Source organism: Mustela lutreola, chromosome 3, assembly GCF_030435805.1.
Source record: "Mustela lutreola isolate mMusLut2 chromosome 3, mMusLut2.pri, whole genome shotgun sequence".
In the NCBI taxonomy this organism is placed as follows: domain Eukaryota; kingdom Metazoa; phylum Chordata; class Mammalia; order Carnivora; family Mustelidae; genus Mustela; species Mustela lutreola.
The window spans coordinates 85,304,930-85,325,583 of record NC_081292.1 but is presented as its reverse complement, the minus strand read 5'-3'; the positions used below and the strand labels follow the sequence as shown (position 1 = coordinate 85,325,583).

The 20,654-nt window shown below is 36.7% G+C and overlaps 1 protein-coding gene and 1 pseudogene across 5 annotated transcripts in view; one reads left to right on the top strand and one right to left on the bottom strand.

The window, feature by feature from the left end:
- Positions 1-20,654, bottom strand: part of PRKDC (protein kinase, DNA-activated, catalytic subunit) — a 250,709-nt gene that overhangs the window by 226,348 nt on the left and 3,707 nt on the right. For all 5 annotated transcript variants that reach the window (XR_009351780.1, XR_009351781.1, XM_059166490.1 and 2 more), the window contains exons 4-15: positions 17,128-17,202; positions 16,289-16,397; positions 15,630-15,742; positions 15,416-15,515; positions 9,109-9,164; positions 8,996-9,026; positions 8,269-8,426; positions 4,779-4,925; positions 3,069-3,233; positions 2,435-2,603; positions 2,079-2,128; positions 1,343-1,468 (exon numbers count right to left, since the gene is read on the bottom strand). Coding sequence is in view for 3 of the 5 variants with exons in the window: in XM_059166490.1 (XP_059022473.1) it covers positions 1,343-1,468; positions 2,079-2,128; positions 2,435-2,603; positions 3,069-3,233; positions 4,779-4,925; positions 8,269-8,426; positions 8,996-9,026; positions 9,109-9,164; positions 15,416-15,515; positions 15,630-15,742; positions 16,289-16,397; positions 17,128-17,202 (1,299 nt within the window). In the remaining 2 variants the exon portion in view is untranslated. The remainder of the gene's footprint in view (positions 1-1,342; positions 1,469-2,078; positions 2,129-2,434; positions 2,604-3,068; positions 3,234-4,778; positions 4,926-8,268; positions 8,427-8,995; positions 9,027-9,108; positions 9,165-15,415; positions 15,516-15,629; positions 15,743-16,288; positions 16,398-17,127; positions 17,203-20,654) is intronic.
- Positions 8,613-8,739, top strand: LOC131828288 (U4 spliceosomal RNA; annotated as a pseudogene).

The window sequence follows — 20,654 nt, the reverse complement described above, 5'->3', positions numbered from 1 at the left end:
AAGATTCACCTGGAAGTTTTCAAGCTACAAAATGTAGACACTTTGCTAAATTAGGACAAAATCATTTCAGTCAGATATGACCTACCCAGGCATGTAACAGATACTTACTAAGTAGAGAGTAGCAAATGAGATTTAGGTCAAACCTTGTCAAAACGTTTATCTCACTTAATGTGTGTGTGTGTGTGTGTGTGTACAAACACAGTTATATACTATATACACACATATATTATGTACTTATGTTTGTAGAAATACATATGCATATACATTTATATATATATACACACATAAATTTGCATGCATGCACATATATATACACATGTAAACATACATGCACGTGAATAAATATACACCTATACCCAGAATGGATTTTAAATGTATAATTTATCACTTCTATAAAAGTGAAAGTATTCTATTTCAAAAATATAGGCCAATTAATCTGCCTTTACTCAGTCAAATTTCTATGAAACTTGGCCTCAAAATATAGGAATATCTGATGTCACACATAAGAAATATAGTAGGTAAAATTATTAACACTACTATACTATTTTACCTCAATACGAAAACAACTAAAAACTTCTAAGATTTTTCACAGGATAGAAATCATTTATGGACCAAAATTGTTTTTCCTAGGCAGAACTTAAAGTTGACATCAGAGAAACATCTACCAGAAGCATTAAGCAGGAGGCATTATTCTAATCACAAATAATGTAAATAACTGTGCACCAATCTTCCTCACAGCTACTGAATCAGTGAGATTTAGCTCTTTTTAATCTTCATCTTTAATATATAAAAAGAGAGTAGTTCTTCCATGGTGACAATACTGTTATACTTTTGTTACCTAAGAGGCTGGATCTCTTAGGAAGAATAACTTAGCATCAAACATACTACACTGGTTACTCACGGATGAAATGAGGACTCAGCTAAGGCAATTACTAGGTTTACATGAGTTCTGTGGTTTTGCTCTTAACTTATACCATTTTAGTTTTTTATTACTCAAATTACTTTTTAAAAAACAATGGAAAAGTTAGTAAAATTTAATTCTAAAATAAGAAAGGTTTAAGAGTGGATGCCTGGGTGGCTCAGTGGGTTAAAGCCTCTGCCTTCAGCTCAGGTCATGATCCCAAGGGTCCTGGGATCGAGTCCCACATCCGGCTCTCTGCTCAGCAGGGAGCCTGCTTCCTCCTCTCTCTCTCTCTCTCTCTCTCTCTCTGCCTGCCTCTCTGCCTACTTTTGATCTCTGTCTGTCAAATAAATAAGTAAAATCTTAAAAAAAAAAAAAAAAAAGGTTTAAGAGTAAAACTAGAGAGACTAATTAGAGGAACTTTAAAATAGTCACTTTTACCATCATCTGATCACAACTCAGGAGACTTCTAAAAAGATCCAAATAGTCTTTATATGTGGGCATTTTCCACTTGCCAGTTCTAACTTCCCCTGATGCACGACAGTCTTCAGATTCAGACTCAACACCCTAGGCAGGAAGACAACATGGCAATATTTACTAGTGGATTCACAAAACAAGCACAGCTGCCAGAAAGTTCAGATATTCAGAGTCTTCTAAGCTAAAACCCCACTAGTAGGAGACTGTAATTTGAGGAAGATAGTATAGCATGAAAGGATAATTAGCAAGCTGAAGAAGAAATCATATTTTTTCTAATAGGGACTAAAATAGTGATGCAAGAACAAATATTTCACAGCAATACCCAAGGAATGTGTTATGAGTCATTTATCTCACTTTCCTGCTCAGGTCAATCTTCCACCTCATCCTAGTTCCTATAACTTCAAGTAAACTAAGATATGCCTTCCATGAGACACCTAAGCATTTTGCCTCAGAGTTTCAAGACAGAAAACATTCCCTTCTTATAAAAATGTATAAATAATAATAAAGTTACATTTAAGGATGTTCCACAACTTAAGAGAAGTTTATTTACCTGGCATTATGTTCTACATTTCTCAAAATGTGAGGGATGGCTAATAACTAAAAGAACATTTTTGTATATTCATGGACTAAAAACCCCAGTATCACTTCTAACTTCCAGTGACAAAAGACTAAATACCAAAACATTAGATTCAGAGTTTACCTTTTGAAGGATCACTGGCTTAGAACATATTCTGATTAAACCCTGATGCACTGAAAAAAGAAAATGAAAACAAAAATAAAGGAAACAACAAAAAGTAAACCATTATTTCACTGAATGTAACTATACCTCTTAATTTTTTTTTTCCTTTAAGTTTGTTATTATCTTTAGTTTAAAATTTTGGACTATTAAGATTCAGAAGCAAAAGGAAGAAAAAAACAGATGGAAAAAGGAGGTTTTGATCTACCAAAACATGAGTTTTCCAAGAGCCATCAAAAGATATGAAAGGTATCTATATCAAACAACATATTAAGTATTTCTTTCATCATCATAAAAACAAGGGTGAGTTGCAAACTTACCCACGGTACTGATGCAATTCCAAAGAACTGGTCCTTTTCCCCCTAAGGCTAGGAAGACTTTCACTATGGCTTTACAACACACTGACTGCATTTTTGGACTATACTGTGGGAAACTGTCTATCTGTACCACCATGAGATGTTCCAGAACTGGAGTATACACCTCAGGAACCTATCAGAAATGGAGAGCAAACTACAAGTTAGAGGAGGGAATAAAAAAATATATGAATAACACAAATATCCAAAGTAATTACAACTCAAGTGGACAAATATTAGATAAATAAAAAACCTGGCTTAAATCTGATCTACAAATAAGCTGAACACTTACTGTGACTGCCTAAAAAAATTAGAGTAAAGCTGTCTGAATGATACTTAAGGTGAAATTCTATCCCAAGCAGTAATCTTAATCTCTTAAAGATAAAACAGATTAACAAATAACTTTTCCTGCTTTGAATAACAAGAAGTCAAGTTTCCTGACAATAGTTCTATTAACACAAAGTACTAATTAAAAATGTCACATTGATCACAGTGGTGCCTGTACCAAATACATACAATTCATACGACTCCATGAAATAATCTAAAGAACTGAGATTAAATAGTTAAAACCGTGCTTGGTTTAATGAGTTATTTCACTTACTGTATCAAGGTAAAGCAAGACACTTGCAATAGACTGGAGGAAACTTGGCATGTGGTAAACGTGGTCATCAACAGTGTCTATCTGGGTGAGGAACAGCTGCTTGCAGCGCTGAATGAGCTCTACGTACATGAAGTCAACATCTTTTGCATTTACAACCTTGCAAGGCTTTCAGAAAGGTAAACAAAGGTCTATATCAATGTTATCAACGTCAAAATAATGGCATTCAAGGTGTCATGTTAAGTCATGTGATTATAAGCTGAATAATTAAGCTTTTTAATGGAGATGAAAGTTATAAAATACATTTCATAAAAATGCTTTTAAAAATAATCTGTAATTATATTCTAAATATGCATTTATATACAAAAAAATATATTGATGGACGACTATTCTAGATATTGCTTAAATGGTAGCTATCAAAGACAAATGAGATGCAGTCTATGCTCCATGAGGCTGGTCACCTAGAGGGGGAACCTGAGAACTCAAAGCTAGAATATGCTACTACACTATGCTACACACTACACCCAAAGCAATCTTTGTAACTCACAAATCTGATAATGCTATTACCAGCTTCAGATTTTTCAAAGGCTTCTTTGGACCTTTAATCTCATCTAGCTTCCCTGAGGATTTGACTGTTAATCTTTTTAGAGTCCTCTCCCTTTTTGTCTATCATGCTCCAGCTACACTGTGAACATACTCTAACTACAGTGAACTAGCTGAAGTTGTTATAGTGTATAAAGTTGAAAATTCCATGTTCTCTTTTACCTTTGAGCCTTCTCACATACTGGTTCTTTTGCCCTATATATAATCAAAGGAGCCAACAGAGACAAATGAAGATGAAGATTAAAAAGAGCAAGAGGAGGAAGGATTATTTGGAAGCAAATGAAGAAATGATCAGAAATGGAATCAGTAGTGAGAGTACAAAGCTGGGAACAGGGACTCTCCTCCCTGGAAAAAGGGAGTAGACACTGACGGGTAGCTCTTGTAGAGAGGTAGCAAGTAATTTATTCTGTAAGGTAGAAGTCGCAGTGATCCACTAAGAGGGAAAGAACTATAGTTACTATCAATATTCTTTTTTATGCTTATTTTGGTTTTTTAGAGAGGATGAGGAGTGACAGAGAAGGGGGGAGAGGGAGAAAGAGAAGCTTGGGCAGGTTCCACACACAGAGCCTAACATGGGGTTCCATCTCACAACGCTGAGATCATGACCTAAGCGGAAATCAAGGGTCAGACACTCAACTGACTGAGCCACCCAGGCACCCCATCGATATTCTTAAATACACTTCTGTCATAAGAACATCTTTCTAAAACACTGAGTGATACCAACTAACTATAATTTTACTTCATAAATAAAGGATAGCATAGCACAGTAGAAAAAACATGGTGTTTCAAGTCTTCAGGCTTGAATTTATATCTTGGCTCTGTCAATTATTAACTGAGTGTCCTTTGACAGTTACCTAATTTCTCTCTGTCTCAGTTTCCTCATTTGTAAACTGGAACAATAGTCCTAAAAGCCTATAGGTGAGTTATGAAAATTTGAGATAATATGTATACAGAATCCTAGTACATAGCTGGGATTGAATAAACAAGTTAACAATAAAGCAAGTAACAACAATATTGTCACAAGTGTGAGATGCTATTCAAAAATGTAATAAATTATATTCCTTTAAACACTCAAAATGAAACTAAAAAGAATAAATCAATGAGCCATACTCCTGCAAAAAGTCCATATCCACAAACTGCAATGGATAAATCTTTGCTGTTTGAATCCATGTTCCTGATGATTCCATAGAATTGCTCCATAAAGTACTGTAGCTTACTCTTATGCATTTCCGCATCTTTTGCCACCATAAAAGAAATCTGCAATTGCATAATATTTACTTTTTAGAAATATTTAATAGCAAAACAAAGGAATCTATTAAAATGTAAAAAGGCTAGAATTATTTAATTAGATATTATCAATGCGTTGTCATAATTCTATACAATCACTTTTATTGATAAAGAATTACATTTCAATTTACTTAGTCTGCATCAAGTTGAGAAAAGACACTCTCCTTATTACATGTGATGTATTTTTCCTAGAGAAAGGCACTGAAAGAGACCATTCCAATGCAGGAAGACAGGCACAAAAACCAGGTTTTGAATTTAGGCTCCCCGATGAACAACAGAAAGCATACTTAGAGTTGTGTAGTCCCAGTGGCTAGCGAGTTTAGAATTAAAAGACTCAATGTCTCAGTAGAGCAACATACAAAACAGAGCTCAGGACTTACAATCAGAAAGAAACACAAGCATCTCATCTTTCAAAAAAGTAAGCTACAAATTGTAAAGCTTGAATGAAGTGAGGCAAGGGAAAAAAGTACTCTGAGAAGCAAGTTGATCTCCATCTACCATACTGTGACAATAACCTAAATTTAAGAACTAATATAAACATTCAAAAAATCATTCCTAATTTCAGCATAAAGACTGTCCACAAAGACAAGTAAGGAAAGAATCTAGATAATTATCAAAGGCAGAAAAAAGGTATCTACCTTTCACAGTCAACCTCCCAATATACACACCCTAAGCCTGCATGAAACCCCATTTATTTTAGAAGAATGGGGTATCATACATACTGCCTCAAAATCTCCTTCTTCACAAGTGTATCAGGAACATGTTCCTCAAGATGTTAGGAAACACCACCAACTTACTTAATCAAAGAATAGTTTTTCACTTTATGAATATACTATAATGTTTATAATTGATAAATTGTTTCTAATTTTGATTATTATGTTTTCAGCAAACATTCTTTTTATACATTATCAAATTGTTCTCTGCATATAGTAGCAAAAAGTTGGAAAGAATTATCCAACAGCAGAGGACAAATATGACTTAAATATAATTTTATCAGTTATACTGCCATTACCAATTAATCGTGCAGCTCTCAATGCACTATCAGGAAAACATATCCAACACAATGGAAAAATCATAAAGTCACGGAAATCATGAATGTTCCTTGAGAAGAAATGAAATGAAAGGAGGTAAGGTGGGAGAGAAAAAGGAGAGTAAGGAACAGAGAAAGAGAGGGGGCGGTCTAGGAGCAATGCTACAAAAATGGTGAGTCTTTTTTTTTTCCTTAATGGTAGGATTTCAGAAGATTTTAAGTCTTCTTTGTACCCTTCTGCATTTTTTTGAATTCTATGCTGCTATCCTATAATGTTTATAAGAACTTTATAGAAATCTATGAAAAATTTCTTTCCCTCAGAAAAATTTTTTTTTAATTTACATACAATAGTCAAAATAATATTGGAAAAGAAAGAAGCTGGAAGACACCCACCACTTAATTTCAACACTTAACATAAAGCTAGAATACCCAAGACAGTGAGGTACTGATGTAAGGACAGATGAATGGAACAAAATAGAGAGTCCCACCAAATAAACCTGTCAATTGCTTTTTTGAAAAAGATACAGAGGTAAGTCCCTGGGGAAAGAAGAGTCTTTTCGACAAATGATGCTCACAGCTAAAATTAGGAGGGAAAAATCAACTTCCAACCCTTACTTTATACTGTACACAAAAACCAATTCAAAATGGACTACAGACTATAAAACTGTTAACTCTAAGACTTCTTGAAGAAAACTAGAAGAAAATCTCTATAACCATAAGATAGGCAAAAATTTCTTAGGACATGGAAAAGAAAACAGGTTGGAAAACTGGTAAACTGGACTTAAACTTTAAAACATCTGCTCTTGGGGCACCTGGGTGGCTCAGTGGTTAAGCCGCTGCCTTCGGCTCAGGTCATGATCTCAGGGTCCTGGGATCGAGTCCCGCATCGGGCTCTCTGCTCGGCAGGGAGCCTGCTTCCTCCTCTCTCTCTCTGCCTGCCTCTCTACCTACTTGTGATTTCTCTCTGTCAAATAAATAAAAATCTTTAAATAAAAAAAAAAAAAAAAAAAAAAAATAAAACATCTGCTCTTTCAAAGATCCTGCTAAGAAAATATCTGATTTTTCAAAGATGCCATAGAAGAGAAATTATTTGCAATATTTTTAGAAAAAGACTTGTATCCCAATGATGTAAAGAACCCTCACAACTCATTTATAAAAAGACATACAACCTAATTTTAAAATAAGCAAAATATCTGAATGAATACCTCACAAAATATAAGGCTACTAAATACAGGAAAAGAGATCATTATCAACAGTCACCATGGAAATTCAAATTATAACCACAGTAAGGTAACATCATATACCCATGAGAGAGATAAAATTAAAAAGACCAACAATACCTTGTGTTGATGAAGATATGGGCTGAGAGAAACCCCCATGCAATGCTAGTGGGAATTAAACTGGTGCAACAAGCTTGAAAAGAGTTCAGCAGTTTCTTCTTATAGTTTAATATATATCTATCATATGACCCAGTAATTACACTTCTAGGCTTTTACCCAAGAGAAGTGAAAGCATATGTCCACACACACTCCATCACAATGTTCTTAACTATTTTAATTAAAATAGCCCCAAGTTGGAAACAACCCAAATGTCTATAAACATTCTGTGTATATCCCTGCAACGGGATACTGTCTGTGCTACAGTTCAGATAGTCTTCATGGAATAGTTTGTAAATTTAACTCCATTTAACTACCACAAACTTTTGGTGAATCTTTAAGAGTTTTCCAACAGAAACAACTCAACCAGCCTAACTCCGTAACACCTGGCCTAAACAGCAGGTATTTCTAGATACCTTTGAATGCTCAGACCCACAAGTACATTCCTTCTAGCATTCTTAATTCTACAATCACATCCTAACTAGATGGAAAATACACAAGGGCAAATGGATTCTTCTTTTTCTTGAAGTAAGGTGAAACACAAACATCTTAATATGACAGCGGGCCCTCACCTCTCAGGAGATGTTTCCTCACCTCCACGTGGCTGCACCTGGCTCCAAAATCCCTGACTCCCCAGTCTTCCTTCCTTCTACCTCATCATTGCCATATTTCATGCCCGTTAGACTCCCTCAGGCTTGGCTCTGTGTCTATGATCAGATCTGGTATCTTCCTACCTTTCTTTCAGTCCTGATGCCACCCATGTGGCTGATTAATAATCAAGCCTTTTATAATTTAAATAATACAGAAGCTAATAGATCAACCTCTATTCATTTTTCAAATGTGCAGGCACAAAACTGCAATTTAATTTTTTGCATGGAAAAAAAACTTTTAAATCGAAGTTGAATACCTGTTTCAGAAAAGATTCCAGAGCTGAATGTGCAGCTTTTTTCAATTCTACATTTGTATGGCTACACCATTTTGACAATACTTCAAATAAAGAAACGTAGTTGTCCAGAAGGCAGGTGCTAAACTGAGATGCATGCAGGGTAAATAAGCATAAGCCAGCTGAAATTGCAAAAACCATGATATTTAAAATAGAACAACAGAAAGCAAAATAAAAAACTAAGAAAGCTTTAAGTATATATAAAAACTAAAACTGTTCAGGAAGATCCACTATCATTATACTATAATAACTTAGGGATCTTGATCAGAGTTCTAACACCACCAATCTTCATTTGAATCAATAGGCCAAGCTTTGCACAGTGGTAGTATCGTAGCCAATGAGGTTTATCTGAGGCACGATTATTAATAATTAAATCGATAGACTAATGTCCCCCAAAACAAAGTTCAAGAGTAGGATCAGGGTTTATTTAGATAAAGTCAGCATCAAACACTCTGGATCCCATAAAAGATGCTCTAAAGTAATTTTTTTTAAATCATGTATTCTAAGTGTGACCATCTAACCAGTTTGCACTCTAAAAACAAAGTCTCCAAGAGCCTCCCTGTAAGTAACTGTACATGAAACATCAGAGACAATATCATGCATAGGCTCACTCACAGTTTAAGCAAAAGTTTACTCAAGACATTAATTTAAAAATCTGAAATATTCCATCTTGTTAAATATACAATCTTACCTAAGGGTACCGCATATCTCTTCAGATCAATCTATTTAAAAAAAAAAATTACCATCAATGTTCAACAATTTCAAGTCTCAGCAATGAAAGAATTAGAGTAATATTAATCCCACCTGGGGACGAATTGCCTTTAGTGCAAAATAAAAAATCTCCCTTGAAGTCTGGGGATCTGGAAAAAAAACAAAAAGAAGCCTTCACTACAAATCCCAACAGTATCATCTGACAAACCTCACAAATGCTTTACAACAAACAGCTTTATTTCATACAGCTCAAATGCAGGAATCACATCTTCTATCATTCATTTCAGCTGATGAGTTGCAAGCTATGACTGCTGCAGTTATTACCATAGTTAAGTAAGAAGAGAATGTGTAACAAGGACATGAGTTTCAATTCCACCTCATCACTTACAAGTTCTATTAGGTAATCTCTCAGGGCTTCAATTTTCTTATTTACAAAAAGAGACACTATATAGCCTCTTTGAGAATTGTATGGAGGATTATATAAGGCCAAGCACATGATCATTATCCTTACGCTGCCAGGCTTTTATTTAGCACATAGTATACCAAATTACAAACATGAATAAAATATGATCTTTGACCTTAGTGAACTTGTCACCTAAAGATAAAACCACTATCCAAGTATATCCCAAGACTCTTATCCTGACCTACAGACATCACAATTATTTAACTGTCTCCCACCAGTATTCACTGCAGCTGTCCAGAAATTAAAAGCTTTACTCATCACTAACTTCTCTACCCTTGTTAACAGTAACTTGCAAACAGCAGAGGCTCAAGAATTGTTTACTTTAATCTAAAGGACTGATATATTTAAAAACTGAGCCCAACTGGGAAAGAAGATAGAGGGAAAAGGGGTCAGAGGTCAGCATGTCTGTAGAATAATGCCATAAAAGAGATAACTTAAAACTCCTTTATCTAATATAAGAAGAGATTTCTTTTGGCTATTAGTATTCAGACAGGCTTTAAAGACAACGGCAGCATTGAGCTGGGCCTAAAAAGATGGAACAAATTTTTTAAAAAGGTCATTCTAATACTAATAGAAAGTGACCATGTAGATACAGGTGTATAGACTCAAGGGCATGAGGTACTTGCCAGCATACAGCTGGTTTAGAATGGGTGGACTCAGGTGAACACAGTGAGGTGCAGGAATGCAAGGGCCTGAGCTCTCAGTAGTGGGAATGGACACTGCCTCCGTGACCTTTGCCAGGCCCTGCCTCCCACTGTCTGCTATGTCCATCTCTGCTTTCTAGTTGACCATCTCGAGGAGCATGCTCTTGTATTTACTTTTTTATTGTGGTAAAATATATAACAGTATTTACCATGTTAACCATGTATAAGTGTACAGTTCGGTGGGGTTAAATACATATACATTGTTGTGTACTCACCACCATTCTCTCTACCCAAAATATTTTTATCATTTCCTACAGAAAGGCTGTACCCATTAAACATTAATTCCCCTGACCCCTAGCCCCTGGCAACCTTGATTCTACTTTCTGAACCTATAAACTTCCCTGTTCCTGGTACCTCATTCAGTATTTATACCTTGCCACACGTAGCATAATGTCCTCTAATCCACATGTTGTAGCATAGGACAGTGTTTCCTTCCTTTTTTAAGGCTGAGTAATATTCTGCTGAATGATATACTAACTTGTTTATCCATTCAACTGCTGATGGACACTTAGGTTATTACTCCCTTCTAACTATTATAGATAATATTGCTAGGAACGTAAGTGTACAGATTCTGGTATTTACTTCTAAAAACCCTCTCTTATCACCTTGTCTCCCTTCAGCTATACATGTCTTTGGTCTCCTCTGTTAAGATTTCTCTAAAGGGTTTTCTAAGATAGCCTCTACTTCCTCCCTTCCATTCCACCTTGTCTTTGCCCTACTAAACCCTTAATCTGCTCTGTCCAGCTTATCTTCTAACACTCAAATGAACCTTCGCGGACCTACACTACAGTTGGGGCCACTCTGGTGGCTTTGCACTGAGACTCTACCCAGAGCAAAGCACATTACATCCTTGCCCATCTCTCTGCACCTGCTCCCCAGCTAAACTTGCTCACACTCACAGTTTCACATATTACCTCTATGCTGAAAACTTCCAAACTTGTATCTTAAAGTCTAATTTCTCCTGCAAGACCCAGTCTCACATATACAACTGTACCCCTAACATCTAAGCTGAGATATTCTACAGAATCTATGGCTAAACATGTCCAAAACAAAAGCCAGGTTTTGCCTGAAACCTGCCCCACCCAACTTAAATACCACTGGACCACACTCAAGAGCAAAGTTTCTCAATCCTATACCAAAACAAATCTTACATCCAATAGCAGTCAGGTAGACCTCTGCAGAACATCAACTAGCCCAAACCTATTCATTAGAGAAAAAATACAGTTTCTGGAATAAAATTCCAGCTTGGAATGCCCTCACACACTGACCCCACATCCTGCGCTATCTCTCCCTAGGCACTCTGTGTGCCACTGTGCTCTAGACACGCCAGTTCTCTTGAACCCTTCTGACCACTGTGTGCTGGTTAGGTTTGAGGCCTGGGTACTTAATGCTCCCTTTAACTAGCATGCTCTTCTGAGCTCTTTCCCAGCTGTCTCCTTGCCATCCTGCAGGCCTTCTTAGGTTCTTGTTGCCTCCTCACAAAGAACTAGGAGGCTACATACATCCTCTACCTCTCCACACTCTGATATTCCTTTCAATGTACCCAACCTGTTTGCATCACTGAACCCTGAAATCTGTAATACCTTGTTCATCTATTTATTGTGTTTCCTCTACTAAACTGAGTTCATGACGGTAGGAATCTGACGATTCTGATCAATGAATCTAACACCTAATTCATCATTCTTTAGATAGAGGGCACCTAAGAAACACATACTGTATGAATGAAAACATTAGTATTAGTTTTTAGTGCTCAATGTCACAGGATTATGGGATGACAGAAAAACTATCAAAAAGTTTTACCAATTTTTGGTTATATAATTTACTACTGCTGTTGTAACTATCACAAAGTGGGTGGCTTAAAAGAAAAAATTTGTTACTATCAAGTTCTGGAGATGAGAAATCGGAAATGGGTCTCACTGAGGTAAAATCAGGGTGTCAATTATCATATGATCTCACCGATACGTGGAATTTCAGAAAGGATCATAGGGGAAGAAGGGGAAAAAATGAAATGGGATGAAATCAGAGAGGGAGACAAACCATAAGACACTGTTAATCTCAGCAACCTAAGGGTTGCTGGAGTGGAGAGCAGTGGGAGGGATAGGCTGGGTGATGGGACATTGGGGAGGATATGTGCTATGGTGAGTGCTGTGAATTGTGTAAGACTGATGAATCATGGATCCGTACCCCTGAAACAAATAATACACTATATGTTAAAAAAAAAGGCGGGGGTGTCAGCAGGGCTGTGTTCCTTTTCCACAGGCTTCAGGGGATTAGAATGAGGACATCACTAGGAGCCATTACTCTGCTACCACATCAGTTTTGTGACTTTGGGCAAGTAATGTCTTAGTTCTAGTTTCCTAATCTAGAAACATGGATATTATTACCCATCTTAGAGAGCTATTACTGGAATTTGCCTTGCAACTATTCTAGAATAGTCTTTAACAAGGGTAAATGAGCAAAAAGTGCAGGTATTTTTCTTAGGCTATACGTGTTCACTGAGTATCAATTAATACCAAACGCAAATACAAAGACAAATCAACAACATCACCTGCCAGCAGGTGCAAGTGACAGAAATAAACATAAAACCTGCTAAATTAAAAATACATCGTAGGAAGTGCTGTAACAGAACACAGAAGCCAGAGAAAGTGATCTCAGAGAAATCATTAAAGTTTCAAATGGGTGTTCTGTGAGCAAGAACCTGATGAAATGGGAAGCTGGTAACAGAATACGGGACAGATGAGAGAGAAAGCAAGAGATGAGAAATCACATAGAGCTACTATAACATCCTTGGTAAGCAACAGAGGGATGAGTAAAAATATTAGGTTGAAACATGCAATTGCTGTGTTTGTAGGTCAAAAATCATTGGATGGGCACCTGGGTGGCTCAGTGGGTTATAGACTCTGCCTTCAGCTCAGGTCATGATCCCAGAGTCCTGGGACCGGCCTTGCATCAGGCTCTCTGCTCGGCGGGAGCCTACTTCTCTCTCTCTCTGCCTGCCTCCCTGCCTACTTGTGATCTCTGTCAAATAAATATATAAAATCTTTAAAAAAAAAAAAAATCCATGGATGTTGGAATATAAAAATACTGGATATTGGTATTTCATAAGTTTCAATTTAACTAAAGCAAACACACAGGAAGTAGAAAAACTTGGTAATTACTTGCATAGAAATGGTAAGAAATAGCAAATAGAGAATTTTTCGCCATTTAAAGAATATTTTAGGGTTAAAAGCTTTCATTGCTTTTTAAAAAGAAATGAATTTCATAATGCATACAATGCCATCCTAGCTCGACTATCCTCTAAAACTTTAATTTTGAGATATTACAAGGAAACATTATAACTATAAAGAAAAGCATATTAAACAAACTTTAAAATTCATAGACAAGAATCTGTATCCTAAGAATTACAAAATGTTGATGGAAGAAATCAAAGAACAAATAAATCAACCTAAATAAACCTAAATAAATGGAGATAAACTGTGTTTATGGATTGGATTATTTAGCATAGCAAAGATGTCGGTTCTCTCCTGATTAATATACAGGTGTAATGCACGGACTATCAAAATTCAAGGAAAGTGTTTTGTAGATACAAACTTATTCTAAAATATACATGGAAAACGATAGCACTTGAATGATTTCATGGGGCACCTAGGTGGCTCAGTCAGTAAAGCCTCTGTCTTTGGCTCAGGTCATGATCCTGGGGTCCTGGGATTGAGCCCCAGTCAGGCTCCCTGCTCAAGGGGTGGTCCACTTCTCCCTCTGCCTCTCCTTTCCCCCCTGCCCCCACCGGATGTGCTCCCTCTCTCTTGCTCTCTCTACCAAATAAATAAATATTTTTAAAAAATAAGTAAATAAATTATTTCAACAGCAGTTCTTTTGGGGACACCTGGGTGGTTCAGTCAGTGAAGTGTCTGCCTTTGGCTAAGGACATGATCCCAGAGTCCTGGGACTGAGTTCCACATCAGGCTCCTTACTTAGGAGTCTGCTTCTCCTTCTGCCTGCCGCTCCCCCTGCTTGTGCGTGCTCTCTTTCTAACAAATAAATGAATAAAATCTTAAAAAAAAAAAAAAGGGCAGTTCTTTTGAAAAAGAATAAAATGGGAGGGCTTTACTCGATATTAATGCTTACTGTATAATTATAGTCAAAAAGATAGTGTGCTGTTGGCAGAGGGATATATACATAAACCAATGGAACAGAATAGAGACCTTGAGAAATAGAACAAACTCAAATATACACCCCAAGTAAGTTTTTACATAGGCACATAAACAATTCAAAAGTGATTTGGCAATGATTTCATGGACATGACAAAAACACAGGCAACAAAAGAAAAAATAGATAAATAGACTTCATCAAAATAAAAAACCTTTACACATCAAAGGACATAAAGGCAACCTATAAAATGAGAGAAAACACACATCACTTATTTGGTAAGGAATTGATATCTGAATACCTAAAGAACTCCTACAATTCAAAACAAAGTCAAATGATCCCATTAAAAAATTGGGCAAAGAACTTAAATTACATTTCTCCAAAGAAAATATGTAAATAGCCAATAAGCACATGAAAAGCCACTCAACATCACTAGTCATAAGGAAAATGAAATGAAAACCACAATGATATACGACTTCACACCCATTATGATGGCTATTATCAAAAACAAGAAAATATCAAGTACTGGCAAGAATATGGAGTAACTGGAATCCTTACACATTGTTGGTGAGAATATAAAATTGTTGTTAGCTGCTCTGGAAAACAACATGGCAAAAATTTAAACACAGAATTAGCATATAACCCAATGACTCCACTTCTGGGTATATCCCTCAAAATACAAAAGCAGGAACTCCAACAGATATTTGCACTTTCTAGCAGCACACTCACAAGTCAAAAAGAAGTGATCTGGGGTGGATGGGTGGGGAAGAAAGGTGGCTGCGGCTATTAAAGGATAGCTGGAGGGCTTATGGTGATGGTCTGTTCAGTATCTTGACTATGGTCATTCATACACAAATCTGTACATGATAAAACTGCATTGAATGAAATATAGGCAAAGGTGTGCACATAAAACTAGTGAAATGTGGATAAGGTTGGTAGATTTACCAATGTCAATTCCCGGTCATGCTAGGACTCTGGGACCACGACTTGAGCCGAAAGCAGAGGCTTTAACCCACTGAGCCACCCAGGCGTCCCTAGAATTACAGTTTTTGAACTAAGAAGAAAATCAACTGAAGTCAAACAATACCTTCTTCCATGGATTTGGTGAAGTTACACATGAGTGAAGATAAGCCCTTCAGACACCCTGCCAGAACAGGCAGTTTGGGCTCTCTTATTGCTGATGTCATCTTAAAAAAAAAAAAAAGAGAGAGAGAGAGAGAGAGAGTTTTAAAGAAGCTCTCGTTAAAGGCAAAAAACACAAGCAAATCTTTGGGAGCACAGGAGCATACAATTTGCCATACCTGGGTCTTAAGTTCACCCAGAAAAGCCCGGAACAGTTTTTCTGAATTATTTATCATTTCACTAGGATGAACTTCACCTAATACTCCCAGAAGCTCATATATTTTTTCCAAAACTGAAAAATAAATTTTAGATAAGACCAAAAATTACATTTAAATAAACAAAAATGTATGAACAAAATTAGAGAATATTTAGTTCAAAAGGAATTTCATAGTAAGACATAGAAAATATCTAGTTTTATATACCAGAATCTTTCCTGATAAATTTTATGCCAATCTACTATCATAAACTAAGTAACATTTGATATGTGTTGTGAGTTTTCTTTTCTTTTCTTTTGTGAGCTTTCTACTTAAAGAAATCAATTCATGGGGCACCTGGCTGGCTCAGTCAGTAGAGCCAGCAACTCTTAATCTCAGGGTCATGGATTCACACTGGGTGTGAAGCCTACTTAAAATAAAATAAAATAAATCATTTCATAAAGATTAAACTTGCAGAAGTATTCACATGTTTTTATCTATTTCCATTTGGGTTTGTTTTCAGCAAAAAGGATTCATCTGTAAAACATATAAATGCTTTAGTAGAGAAAAACATTAAGTTTTACACTAATTTTTGAAAGTCAATTTGTTAAAATATTTAAAAATAACATTTGAATGCATCTCACCTGTATCCTGTACTTTTGTTTTCGATGCGAGTTCTCCATAGAATTTGCTAAATAACTCTCCAATTCTAAATTCATCCATGAGTCTAGAACTTCTTAAAATCCGAAGTAACTAAAATAATACAAACTAGCATTGTCTAAACAAGAAAAGAATGACAAGGCTTCCTCTTCTGCACTGTTTCTATACAACAAAGCTCCAGAATCATGTGTCTCTAAGAGATTTCCTTGGCCTCTTGTCACTCCTATCTAGCCTGATTATTTGGGAGGTGGAGGCTGAGGCAGGTAGTAGAAGACAGGTGATACCAAGGGAAAGTGGCTGTAGACTTAAGTTTACCTTCCCAAGAAACCAATAATATGACTAGAACCATTCTCTCCGAGGCACTTAAGGAATAACAAACCTAAATGAATTCTAAAATAAAGATGCAATAAAAGAGATGCATCTGAAAGATAAAACAGGTGAGCGTGAACACCCAAGAAGCACTTAAACACAACATACAGACAGGCCCATTTTCATGGAATGGTTTACGAAAGAACTCAAAGCTACAATGATGTGGATCTTGGCAACTCTTAGAAGCCTTAGTTTTTAAGAGTCAGGGTAATGATTGTTCCTCTTAATTCCCCTCACAACTCAAAATCCTTCCTCTGCTACCCAGAATAGACTGAGAGCAAAAGACCATGGTATTAACAGGTGATGATCAGAAAATCTTGTCTGTATATCAGAGTGACTAAAGCTTAGCCTCCCAACATCTCTCACTCAAAACATAACTTAAAACTCTTAATTTTCTGCTTTTTAAGTTATATGCTTAATATGAAATACATGTACTTAGAAATAATAAAATTACCTTAATAAGAAGATCTAGGGCTGGGATTTTACATTTAGCAGCTTTATCCTTTGTGTAAACAATGGTACAAGTATTCTAGGTTTTAAAAGGAGAGATACCAAAATCATCAGTAACATCTTAGTTCTTCACAAGAGCTAAAAATCCATCTCTGAGAGGAGCAATACCTATATATAACCTACTACAATTTAGTATTCAGCTGTTAAAAGTATAATATTAAGACTGTAGACTCTGAAAAACAATCTGAGGGTTTTGGGGGGTGGGGTAGGAGGCTGGGTGAGTCTGATAGTCGGTATTATGAAAGGCACATATTGCATGGAACACTGGGTGTGGTGCATAAACACTGAATTCTGGAACACTGAAAAGAAATTTAAAAAATAAATTAAAATTTTTTAAAAATTTAAAAAGAAAAATATAATATTAGAGTATATAAACACAGATTAAAAATTACTGAAGATATTTATGTAGTATGTTACAATAATAATATCAATAATAATCACAAAACACAAAGTAAAGAGACACCGAGCAGGATTAAAAACAAAACAGTTATGCCTCCTTGCATACTTTCCATAGCACTTGTTGCCATATATCAAGAAAGCAAGCATGAAAAAATTTAAAAAGGTAACTAAAGCAATTCAAAGAAGAATGGTTGGGACTCCACAGAATAGCTCAGTCTAGAAAGAGGCCACTTGGCTCCAAGTTTTGGGTGAAGTTTCTTAACTTCTGTCTTTTTTTATTTATTTATTTGTTTGTTTGTTTATTTATTTATTTTATTTGCAGCATAACGGTATTCATTATTTTTGCACCACACACAGTGTTCCATGCAATTCATGCCCTCTCTAATACCCACTACCAGGTTCCCCCAATCTCCTACCCCCCGCGCCTTCAAAACCGACAGATTATTTTTCAGAGTCCATAGTCTCTCATGGTTCACCTCCCCTTCCAATTTCCCCCAACTCCCTTCTCCTCTCTAACTCCCCTTGTCCTCCATGCTATTTGTTATGCTCCACAAATAAGTGAAACCATATGATAATTGGCTCTCTCTGCTTGACTTATTTCACTCAGCATAATCTCTTCCAGTCCCCTCCTCTCAATCGATGCAGAAAAAGCATTTGACAAAATCCAGCATCCATTCCTGATTAAAACGCTTCAAAGTATAGGGATAGAGGGAACATTCCTCACCTTCACAAAAATCTATCTATGAAAGACCCACAGCAAATATCATCCTCAATGGGAAAAGGTTTGCAGCCTTCCCGTTGAGATAAGGAACACGACAAGGACGCCCACTCTCACCACTCTTGTTCAATATAGTATTAGAAGTCCTAGCAACAGCAATCAGACAACAAAGAGAAATAAAAGGTATCCAAATTGGCAGTGAAGAAGTCAAACTCTCTCTCTTCACAGATGACATGATTCTTTATATGGAAAACCCAAAAGACTCCACCCCCAAACTACTAGAACTCATACAGCAACTCAGTAACGTGGCAGGATACAAAGTCAATGTACAGAAATCAGTGGCCTTCTTATACACTAACAATGAAAACACAGAAAGGGAAATTAGAGAATCAATTCCATTTACTATAGCACCAAGAACTGTAAGATACTTGGGAATAAACCTAACCAAAGAGGTAAAGGACATGTACTCGAGGAACTACAGAACACTCATGAAAGAAACTGAAGAAGACACAAAGAGATGGAAGACCATTCCATGCTCTTGGATCAGAAGAATAAACATTGTTAAAATGTCTATACTGCCTAGAGCAACCTATACTTTTAATGTCATTCCGATCAAAATTCCACCGGTATTTTTCAAATAGATGGAGCAAATAATCCAGAAATTTGTATGGAACCAGAAGAGACCCCGAATCGCTAAGGAAATGTTGAAAAACAAAAATAAAACTGGGGGCATCATGTTACCTGATTTCAAGCTTTACTACAAAGCTGTGATCGCCAAGACAGCATGGTACTGGTATAAAAACAGACACACAGACCAGTGGAACAGAGTAGAGAGCCCAGATATGGACCCTCAACTCTATGGTCAAATAATCTTCGACAAAACAGGAAAAAATATACAGTGGAAAAAAGACAGTCTCTTCAATAAATGGTGCTGGGAAAACTAGACAGCTATATGTAGAGGAATGAAACTCGACAATTCTCTTACACCGTACACAAAGATAAACTCAAAATGGATAAAAGACAGGAATCCATCAGAATCCTAGAGGAGAACATAGCATGGTACTGGCATAAAAACAGACACACAGACCAGTGGAACAGAGTAGAGAGCCCAGATATGGATCCTCAACTCTACGGTCAAATAATCTTCGACAAAACAGGAAAAAATATACAGTGGAAAAAAGACAGTCTTCAATAAATGGGAAAACTGGACAGCTATATGTAGAAGAATGAAACTCGACCATTCTCTTACACCGTACACAAAGATAAACTCAAAATGGATAAAAGACAGGAATCCATCAGAATCCTAGAGGAGAACATAGGCAGTAATCTTTTTGATATCAGCCACAGCAACTTCTTTCAAGATAGGCAAAGGACACAAAGCGAAAATAAACTTTTGGGACTTCATCAAAATCAAAAGCTTCTGCACAGCAAAGGAAATAGTCAAGAAAACAAAGAGGCGACCCACGGAATGGGAGAAGATATTTGCAAATGACAGTACAGACAAAAGGTTGATATCCAGGATCTATAAAGAACTTCTCAAACTCAACACACAAAAAGAGATCATATCAAAAAATGGGCAGAACTGGGGCGCCTGGGTGGCTCAGTGGGTTAAGGCCTCTGCCTTCGGCTCGGGTCATGATCCCAGGCTCCTGGGATCGAGCCCCACATCGGGCTCTCTGCTCAGCGGAGAGCCTGCTTCCTCCTCTCTCTCTGCCTGCCTCTCTGCCTACTTGTAATCTCTGCCTATCAAATAAATAAATAAAATATCTTTAAAAAAAAAAAAAGGGCAGAAGATATGAACAGACACTTCTCCCGTGAAGACATACAAATGGCTATCACACACATGAAAAAATGTTCATCATCACTAGTCATCAGGGAGATTCAAATTAAAACCACATTGAGATATCACATTACACCAGTTAGAATGGCCAAAATTAACAAGACAGGAAACAACATGTGTTGGAGGGGATGTGGAGAAAGGGGAACCCTCTTACACTGTTGGTGGGAATGCAAGTTGGTGCAGCCACTTTGGAGAATAGTGTGGCGATTCCTCAAGAAATTAAAAATAGAGCTTCCCGGGATGCCTGGGTGGCTCAGTTGGTTGGATGACTGCCTTCGGCTCAGGGGATCGAGTCCCGCATCGGACTCCCAGCTCCATGGGGAGTCTGCTTCTCTCTCTGACCTTCTCCTCGTTCATGCTCTCTCTCACTGTCTCTCTCTCAAGTAAATAAATAAAATCTTTAAAAAAAAAAAAAAATAGAGCTTCCCTATGACCCTGCAATTGCACTACTGGGTATTTACCCCAAAGATACAGATGTAGTGAAAAGAAGGGCCCTCTGTACCCCTATGTCTAT